This window comes from Oncorhynchus masou, chromosome 9, assembly GCF_036934945.1.
Source record: "Oncorhynchus masou masou isolate Uvic2021 chromosome 9, UVic_Omas_1.1, whole genome shotgun sequence".
Lineage (NCBI taxonomy): Eukaryota > Metazoa > Chordata > Actinopteri > Salmoniformes > Salmonidae > Oncorhynchus > Oncorhynchus masou.
Window position 1 is genome coordinate 63,396,165 of NC_088220.1, and position 10,447 is coordinate 63,406,611.

Sequence of the window (10,447 nt, forward strand, 5' to 3'; positions counted from 1 at the left end):
GCTTGGTAACTGGCCAACAGCATTCATAGAACTGTGATGTCTATTGTTGTGTCAGTCCCAAATGGCACCTGATTCCTAATGTAGTGCAATACTTTTGATCAGGGCCCATAGGGCTCAGTATAGGGAATAGGGTGCCATTTGTGCCCCATAATAGACATTCCAGATCTGATTCCTGCTAAAGGTATCAGGTTTTCATCTGACCTTTTCTCTCTTTGTTTTCTTTGACTCCTTTAAACTCTGACCATGAGCGCAGCTGGCTGTTCTAACAAACAACAAACACTGGCATTGTGTCTTGTTTCAGGAAATTTCAAGTTCAAGTATGCTTCCTTGTAGTTCTATTAGTAGACATCGGTCATCTATGACAGCCATGCTCTTTGTGACCCTGTATGGCAGAACATTTGATTGCTTCCTGTTGACTGTGACATTTTTGAAGCGATTCAGATGTTCATGACTATGTTTTCAAAGAACTGCCTTTTGGAGAGATTTGTGAGCTTTGTGAGGCAATGTAGTTGAAGTTCTGTAGAATACCTAGTAGCAAGTCAGATTTCACCATAATTTCACAGGGGCTTGGTACTAACCTATTGTACCCTACCCACGGCTACTTCTACTGCGTTGTTCAGAGGGGAGGCGCTTCAATATACCACCTAGGTTCTTGCTTCAGTATCGAATGTTTTCCTGCGCGACACCGTTGCTGCGCGAACGTTGGAGAGCTGGCTGAAAAAATTTCATTCGCATGGAGTTCTCTCTCTGTTGATTTTGACATTTTAGTGATATTGCTACATACTTATTCTTTAATATTGTATTTTATTTCCCACAAGACTACGACTGTGCGAATTTTCTGCTTTACCTAATGTTCAGAGTTTGAAGCATCTGCAACCGCATGCCTGGAATCGTGCGTTAGCAACTCGCTTGGAAAATCATCGACTCAGGCAAAGTAAAGTGGTTTGGTAAGTTGGTTTATCCTCTACTGTATGTAGCCTATAGATCAAATATCTAGATTTAGTTTTATTCTTGTGATGATAATATTTTGTGTAAAACTCACATATTAGGCAAAGCATAGCCTTTGCATGTCTTTCTGAATGCTTTTCTACAATATCTTATAGTAGGCAGAGAAGGTAGGATTTTCAGCTGGTCAAAGAGTGACAGTAGCGTATCAGTCAAGAGACCAAAACATAGAGCATATATCGCTCTATATATATTCACAGTTCGTTTGCATAATTCGTAGTTATTTTATCATGCCCTGCTAATTTGGTGTGTGATCCAGATGGGATAAAGCTAAAAGGGGAATAATGTGTTTGCACTACAATCAAATAGACTACCATGTGATTTACAAGACCTTACAGAAATCACAAGACCTTGTATTCTTGTAGTCTACTGGACTTATGTTCAACACATGGCATACACGCACACCTATTCACTTTGCACACACACAGTGTAACAGGTTGAGGTTTCCATTCTCATATCTATGAAAGTAGCAGGGATGAAAAGGAGATGACTACTCAATAAGCAACAACATGTATCTCCAACCTCTTTTTTAATACTGTACAATGCTATGGTCTGATCATCGCAGGTAATGCTATACCTGTGACATAAAAATAGTTGTAGACTGTACAACACTCACTCACTCACTCACTCACTCACCCTCATCGTGCCAGCTGGCCATAGGGCAGCAACAAAGGCTCTCCATGTTAGTAAATGCATTATAAATACAGTGATACTTATCATATAATTTATACTGTGTATTCTGCCACAACAACCAATGAATGTGTTCAGTCTTTGTGTCTGTATCGACTAGAGCGAGAGAGATCAAATTACATACATTGAACAAATCAAGCCCTTCAAACAGGATATTCGCAAACAATTAAACATAGCCTTATCTTATGCTTACTCTACCGCAATTTTCTGTCATTCAATTAGCTGGTGCTGCAGGTGGCTTGGGTCCACTTCTCTAGCTGATAGAGAGGGACTTTAAAAAGGGGGCGGCAGGACTGTGTAGAGGGTTACATGGCAGCTTCCACAGACAGGAGACAAATTGCTGGTGTGAATGAGCAGCACCCAGTCGCCGGTGTCACAGGGAGGTGGTACTCTGCTCAGACAGGTGTCAAGACAGCCTAACCCTGGCCTCGTGTGAGGTGTCATCCCTCATATACTGGACAACATACCAGACCAGATTCTCATCTAGCACTTCAAGTTAGGCTGAAGAGGTTCCCTAATCTATGAATGCCCCTGTAAAACAACCCATTTCACATCACCTAGCTGGTGTACGGTGCGTTCGGAAAATATTCAGACCTCTTGACTTTTCCCACATTTAGTTACATTACAGCCTGATTCTAAAATGGATTAAATTCATGGAAGTAGTTTGGAACTCTTCCTAGAGCTGGCTGCCTGGCCAAACTGAGCAATTGGGGGAGAAGGGCCTTGGTCAGGGAGGTGACCAAGAATCCGATGGTCACTTTGACAGAGCTCCAGAGTTCCTCTGTAGAGATGGGAGAACCTTCCAGAAGGACAACCATCTCTGCAGTTCTCCACCAATCAGGCCCTTCATGGTAGAGTGGCCAGACGGAAGCCACTCCTCAGTAAAAGGCACATGACAGCCCGCTTGGAGTTTGACAAAAAGGCACCAAAAGGACTCTCAGACCATGAGAAACAAGATTCTATGGTCTAAAGAAACCAATATTTAATGTTTTTCAGCGGCAGGGACTGGGAGTCTAGTCAGGATCGAGGGAAAGATGACCGGAGCAAAGTACAGAGAGATCCTTGATGAAAACTTGCTCCAGAGCACTCAGGACCTCAGACTGGGGTGAAGGTACACCTTCCAACAGGACAACGACCCTGAGCACATAGCCAAGACAATGCAAGAGTGGCTTCAGGACAAGTCTCTGAATATCCTTGAGTGACCCAGCCAGAGCCCGGACTTGGAGAGACTTGAAATTAGCTGTGCAGCCACGCTCCCCATCCAACCTGACAGAGCTTGAGAGGATCTGCAGAGAAGAATGGGAGAAACTCCCCTAATACAGGTGTGCCAAGCTTGTAGTGTCATACCCAAAGAAGACTCAAGGCTATAATCGCTGCCAAAGGTGCTTCAACAAAGTACTGAGTAAAGGGTCTGAATACTTATGTAAATGTATTATTTCAGTTTTGTATTTTTTTAATCAATTTAATTTAATCCATTGTAGAATAAAGCTGTAACGTAACAAAATGAGGAAAACGTCAATGGGTCTGAATACTTTCCGAATGCACTGTATGTGACAATACATAACCCCCCCAAAAAACGTATAGATGCAGAGCCCTTTATTGTACATAGAAGGCTCTGGGTAGGTGTACAGTTCCTCACAGCTCCCATTTAGCGATAGTGTTCTAGAATAAAGAGTAACTCTGTGGGAACACTGTCTATGAGGGTGAACTACTACGAATTGTATTGTGAGAGAACAGTACACTACTGCTTACTTCCCTCTCTGTTCCAGTCAGACAGCCACTGGTTGATTCAGGAATGTTCTGTGTTTTCAGACATGTCTTGACCAACGGGTGTGAGTGTCAATGAGCTGCTAAATTAGCTGCACATGCCCAGTTCAAATCTGATTTTGAAGGTCCACATTTGGTGTGGGAGAAGAGCCAATTTATGAGGCTCCAGTTTTTCTGCAACGTGGCTCACGTTCCCCATTTGTGCTATAGGAGGTGGAACCGGACCAGAATCTCGCCATGCAGAGAGAGAGAGTCGAGATGTGCATCAGGGAATCTGTGATGGGCCCTGTGTTGACATGTCCTGAAACGAACACTGAGTGATGGGCTGTGTGTTTGCAATGCAGATGTAGGAGAATGCATTTCTGCCATGCCGAGTAGAGCCAAGCACCAGCCAGATGGCTGGCCTCAAGTGTGGTGAGAATGTGCATGATGTGCCTTGAAGGCAGATCGACAGATGGATATTAATGTTAACCCTGTGGAAGGTGCTGAACACTTTTATAAGGGTCCTGTAAATGTGTCTCAAGCTGCTCCCTCTATCAGCTTCATTTTACATATTTATTTTGGAGAATTAAACCACAGAGAAAATTCGATTGACAGAGAGCCATCTCTTTGTCGACAGACAGTCGGTTCATCTCGATGATATCCCCTGCGTAGCCTCCTTCCCTCTTCTCTACTTCCTGCCTCCTCTGCCCAGGCCAAGTCAGATATAAATAGCCATGTGGATGGAGGGAGCGAATGTCAGCAAAGCCAGGCAGTGGTTTTGTGCTTTGCTCCTGTTTCATTCCCTCCAAAAATCTGAGGGGGCACAACGTATGTGAGCATGGCTAGGGCGTGGCTAGGGCGTGGCTAGGGCGTGGCTAGGGTGTGGTCGGATCATTTATTATTTTCAGACACCTGAAACAGCCTTTTCCTGCAATCTAGAGCCATAATCATTATGCCTAATTCTATATGAAAATGAATGTTTCTGCTTATCTAAGCATACCTCTTGAGCTGTCTGTATCCTCCTGACTGGTGGTTATTTTAAATAAGTAAAGTAAGTAAAGTAAGTAAGTAAATATGCTTCTCTGCATCTTTGCTTAAATCTGGAAAGAGATTTAAGGGAATGTGAGTCTTATTCGGTACATTTAGTAATTTAGTAAAAGTCTACCAACTTTGCCTACAGGCATGCCCGGGAACTTGATTGATAACCTGAAAGGTTGGGAGATTGGGAACCTATCTGGGCTAGCTAAAGCCAACTTCATAAAATTGCTAGGTAGTATTACAGAGAAACATAAAATAAAATAGAAAACTGGACAAGTCTGAGGGGACAACTGCCCATGTGCCCCCTATGGGCATGACACCTCTGGTACAGTATATCCTGTTCCCTTTCTCCCATTAAATGTCATTTTGAATCAGTCACTATCTGTATATACAGTCATAGACTGCTCCTAGTGTTGCTGTCACTGCAGGTATTTTTGGTTTATCACCAACGGCAACTGTGAGAAAGATTGTGGAGTCAGCTGCACCTAAGTGTTCCATGGCAACCACTGCATGTGTGAGCAGGCAAGATGCAGGCCAGAGTGAAATGTGGCTCAGGAACAAGGGATTCCGTGGCCGGGCTGAGAGGATAGATTTCTTTGAAGTTAGCATCGGAGGGGAATAGGATAGCAGGATGTGTATCAGTGCTGGGGAAGGAGGGAGGGCAGGGAATAAGGGAGATAGACAACTTGCTCAAACTGGGCCATTGATGGGAATGCAGCCTCAGCCCTCAGTGAATGGCATTCTTGTGACTGCCATTAAAACGAAGCTCTCTGGTAGAAAGCAGGCGCTATCTGTCCTGGTTAGTGGCTTTATGATATGTGTGTGTGTCATACAGAGAGCCTCAGAGAACAACCACATTGAGGTGGAGGGGGACATGGGGTGTGCAGGTGTTTTCAGCACAGACGGCAGATTGAATTCATATTTCATGTGTTTGATTTGATCTGTGTGGCTTGTTAACCAGACTGTGGCAGAGCGGGAGAGAGAGCTCCCCCGGCTATTGTGCAAGGTGTGGATGGGATGACGCACGACCAGTGCAACAGTGTGTAAGGTAGTGCCTTAAACTCTGTGATCCCCCCCCCCCCCTCCAGATAACTAACTTCAATTTAAATGCAGATGGATGAAGGGTCTTTCAAATCAGAGACTGGAGCGATTTGATCTGTATGCAGGAGCTGTGGAGGAGCTGGTAGTGTGTATCTGCCTCCAGAGGACTGATGTCCATATGGTAGAGGGAGGCAGGGGGAGAGGGAGACAGAGAGAGGCTGAGAGAAATGGGACAGGGTGAGTCAGAAAGGCACAGGGAGGAAGAGGGAGACGGGGAGGGACAGCAGGAGTGACGCATTACTCAGAATGGAAGACTGTAGCTTCAGTAACAGTTCTTACTGTGCAGGGGACAGTGTTCTGGTTCCACGTACTGGAAGCTACTGTGTGACCTGTTACAGGAAAACATCCCCAGCCCAGTGTATTTGAATTGTTTTTGTGTTGTTCAGTTTGTTCTTATTAGTCTCTTCTATGCTGTGATGGGGCAACTGGCTCTCTGGCTCCCCTCCATAGATGCCTTAAAGGCATTTTACAGCCACTGAGCCACCACAATACCTTCCCTGGGGGGGTAAGTAGACCCTGCCTGGTACTGGCACTGTGGGCCACACACACATCTCTCTCTCCTGGCGAGGGATGACTTGTGGTAACATTTGCCAGACACAGAACTTTTCTGTCACAGCACAATGTTATCCAAAAAGATCCTAATACCTAATTTGATGAGTCATTGCAAATAGCTTTAATGGCACCCTGCTGATGTAGTTGTATAGGTAACTGCCAAAATAAAGGAAACACTTGAGTAAATGAGGGATACAACGTATATTGAAAGTGGGTGCTTCCACACAGGTGTGGTTCCAGAGATAATTAAGCAATTAACATCCCATCATACTTAGGGTCATGTATAAAAATACTGGGCAGGCCATTATATTGGCTACCATGGCTATGCCCCCATAGGATGACCATGCCTCCATCTGCAGGGCACGAGTGGTCACTGAATGGTTTGATGAGCATGAAAATTATGTAAACCATATGCCGTGGCCATCTGTCACCAGATCTCAACCCAATTGAACACTTATGGGAGATTCTGGAGCGGCGCCTGAGACAGCATTTTTCCACCACTAATAAAACACCAAATTACAGAATTTCTCATGGAAGAATGGTGACAAGTCCCTCCAATAGAGTTCCAGACACTTGTAGAAATTATGCCAAGGTTCATGGAAGCGGTTCTGGCTCGTGGTGGCCCAGCGCCCTATTAAGACACTGTTAGTGGTTTCTTTATTTTGACACTTACCTGTATGTTTGCCAGTCTGAGAGTGGTCATCACAAATTGAATAAAAACACATTTTAAAAAATTGAAAAAACTGAAATTGGGATGTGCCTTTGTTGTTTTAGGTGAATCTTCTGCTGTCTGGTTCTGCTGTTCCAACATGACCTCAGGCTACTGAAGACCTCCCTGTTATTCCTCCTGCTCTCTCTGTATCCCTCCTAGTACTCTATTCTCCAATGGGTTCCCGCAGTCAAGGTGGCTTTTTCCACCATCACCACCATCACAGCTCGGTGGTGCCCACAGCCGTGCCCAGGCTTCTCACAGAGAACGGCAGTCTGCTAGGGGGCATCGCCCAGATCACCCCCAACCTCTTCCTGAGCCGGGGAAACGTGGCATCCAACCGCAGCCTGCTGCTGTCCAAGGGCATCACCTGCGTGGTCAATGCCACTATTGAGCTGCCCAACTTCAACTGGCCCCACGTGGAGTATGTAAAGGTACCCCTCGCGGACATGCCCCACTCCCCCCTCTCCCTGTACTTCGACAGCATAGCTGATAAGATCCACAGTGTTGGGAGAAAGCGGGGAGCCGTGCTGGTGCACTGTGCTGCAGGGGTGAGCCGCTCAGCCTCCCTGTGCCTGGCCTACCTGATGAAGTACCACCGCGTGTCTCTGGCTGAGGCCCACGCTTGGGTCAAGGCCCGCCGGCCAGTCATCCGGCCCAACGGGGGCTTCTGGCGTCAGCTCATCGACTACGAAAGGAAGCTGTTTGGCAGGAACTCTGTGAAAATGGTGCAGACGCCCTACGGGGTGATACCTGACATCTATGAGCGGGAGCGCAGGAATCTGGCACCCTACTGGGGCCTGTAGAGGAGGTCTGGGGCCTCGCCAAGGGGGGAGGGAAGGCGACGGAGAAGAGAGTCCTCCAGGGCTGCCGGTTCATGCATGTTCCCCCAGCCAGAGATGCAGAGTGAGATGAAGCGTGTGACTGTCTATGTGAAGCTTAATTAATAAATGCATTGGGATGTAGGGAGTCTTAGTAATCAGTCACTACACTGCAGACTGGTTACTGGTGGGTGATGCTACACTACACTGCATCAACCCCCGTCTGTCTGTCTCTGAGAGGAAGCAAGGCCTCCTCAAGTCTGGAATCCTCAGGACCAAAGGAGTAGCAGAACCATGACCAAGCCAGACCCCAGATCAGCTGACATGGCCAGACCCAGACTGTGACTTTAGAGTCTAGCTTAATGCCCCAGACTCTGGGAAGGTGTAGGCGGTGCTTTAGACTCGGCAATTTTGACAGGCAGCGGTGTGACTCACTCAAGTCCTTCCCCGACGTAACGTCATGTGATGGTATTGTGCCAGTTTTGCTGTTGTCTTTAATGTGAGAACTAGCAGCAGTCCTGCTCTGTTTTGTTTGACAAATTGAATTATGTTCTTGAGAGAGAACTGAAATCAAGAAAAGATATGGTGCACAATGAATATTTAAAGCTGTTTGTGTATACACATTTTAATCAAGACAACATCTAAGGCTGTTAGTGTATACACTTAAAAGTCCCTACTTACTATGGGGATGATTGTGCAGAATATACTGTATTGGTACTAATATTGTACAATATTATGCTATTTTAGAATGTCACCACCCTCTGTTAATAGGAAGACTACTGTGTTAGGGGCTTGGGAGAATCACAGTTTCTATTTCCCTATTTTTGCCTCATATTGATGTTTAAGTGAAATGAGGTCCAGGGAAGAACACAACCAGATAGTCCTGTGCTTAACTGGTGTACTGTCATTGATAAACCTTCCTATTTTTGTGGTTTGGAAGAATGCTATACCTTACACACGAAAAGCTTTTAATTAAAATGTTAATATTACTGTAGCAAGTGAACAATGCCCTTGTCACAGGTGTAAGCAGAAAGCCAAGCTTACATGAATTTAGTGCTCTATTCAATCTATGGCTGAAGCGTTACAGATTGTGCAATAGAAATGTCAAGGTAATTTCCGACTGAGCCAAATTTGTATCACACTGTAACGCTAAACTTGACATGGATTGAATAGAGCCCGTAGGTTATGAAACTAAGGCAATGAATGATTAACAAGCTAATGTAACGGGTTAGCTCATGCAACTGTTTGTGTTTGAAATGAATAATAAAAGACATGACTGATATGCATTATTGTCAGTTTATACTTTGCCCTGTAAATATGGAATAGTACTGAAGCAGAGTAACATAATGGATCCAGATACAGTGTGACTACACTAGTTTATATAAAAAAGAAAATCTATACATGGAGTATATCAAACATTAGGAACACCTCCACAAACCGGTACACATGGCTGGCACCTACAACCATCAGCCGTTCAGAGGCACTTACATCTTTTGTTTTGCCCATTCACCCTCTAAATGGCACACAAACACAATCCATGTCTCAATTGTCTCAAGGCTTAAAAATCCTTCTTTAACCTGTCTCCTGGATTTAACAAGTGACATCAATAAGGGATCATAGCTTTCACCTGGTCAGTCTATGTCATGGAATGCGCTGGTCTTAATGTTTTGTATTCTCAGTATATATGGAACGTTTAGAAAAGGTAAGACTTTTATGAGGGATTTTCAAGTCCCTCAGTCGAGCACCTGATTCTCTTTTTGTTTAAGCTGGGCTGAAGCGTGTTTTGGGTACACACTTTTTATTTGCTGCTAATGGTCAATATTCATCCATGGTGTTGTAAAGTCATTGTCATTTTGAGAGCCAATCAGTCAATTGTAACTGACCATGGGAATATTCATTGTAATTTTCATGGTGATACTCAAGTTCTTTATTCAGGCCAGTGGAAAATAAAGATGTAATGAGGTTAACAGTAAGTTTAGAATAATTGCAGAATTTTTCACTTTTGATAGATCCTGTTAAAGTCCTACTATCCAGCTGTGCCAACAATGAGGCTGGAATGATTATAACATGGTTCTCTATAGCAACAAAGACAATTCAGATTGAAAATGCACATTTCTTACAAGTTAACCGTGTGCTCTGTTTCTTTGTGACTTTAAACGTCTTGATATAAAAGTGAACTCTGTACACCAGCTCCTTCAACAGAAGACCATGGATGCATCCCAAATGGCACCTTTTTCCCTATATAGTGCACTTCGTTTGACCAGAGCCCTATGGTGTCTGGTCGCAATTAGTGCTCTATAAAGGGAATAAGGTGTCATTTGATTTGGGAAGCAGCCTACTGATGTTGCTCACAACAATTTTCCTCAGAGAAGTCTTCAGATGTCACATCAACATTCTATCATTCATTCTCATTTGGAATGACCACGGAGAACCAGACAGACAGGATGGGAACTATTTGTCTTGTGGCCTATTCTACTGAGGGATCTCCAGAATGGCCTACACAATAAACAGCATTAACCACACAGACACTGGCTCCATTAGATGACAGGCCAAGCGTGATGAAGATGCAGGAGTGATGGGCCCAAATGATACCTTTTTTTATCAGCTTACTTCCCCCAATAGACTGACGCTCTCTGTGTGTGTGTGTGTGTGTGTGTGTGTGTGTGTGTGTGTGTGTGTGTGTGTGTGTGTGTGTGTGTGTGTGTGTGTGTGTGTGTGTGTGTGTGTGTGTGTGTGTGTGTGTGTGTGTGTGTGTGTGTGTGTGTGTGTGTGTGTGTGTGTG

At 44.6% G+C, this 10,447-nt stretch overlaps 1 protein-coding gene across 3 annotated transcripts; it reads left to right on the top strand.

Annotated features, from left to right (window-relative positions):
• The first annotated feature begins 357 nt into the window (after positions 1–357).
• Positions 358–8,947, top strand: LOC135546447 (dual specificity protein phosphatase 14-like). 3 transcript variants are annotated; one of them, XM_064974869.1, is made up of 3 exons: positions 358–947; positions 3,673–3,876; positions 6,910–8,947. In XM_064974869.1, exon 3 carries the CDS (start codon positions 7,021–7,023, stop codon positions 7,648–7,650), a length of 630 nt encoding a protein of 209 aa, XP_064830941.1. In that variant the 5' UTR covers positions 358–947; positions 3,673–3,876; positions 6,910–7,020; the 3' UTR covers positions 7,651–8,947. The 3 variants fall into 3 exon arrangements, with proteins under 3 accessions (XP_064830941.1, XP_064830940.1, XP_064830942.1); XM_064974868.1 differs by lacking the exon at positions 3,673–3,876; XM_064974870.1 differs by lacking the exons at positions 358–947; positions 3,673–3,876 and adding an exon at positions 3,894–6,088.
• Positions 8,948–10,447: the final 1,500 nt, after the last annotated feature.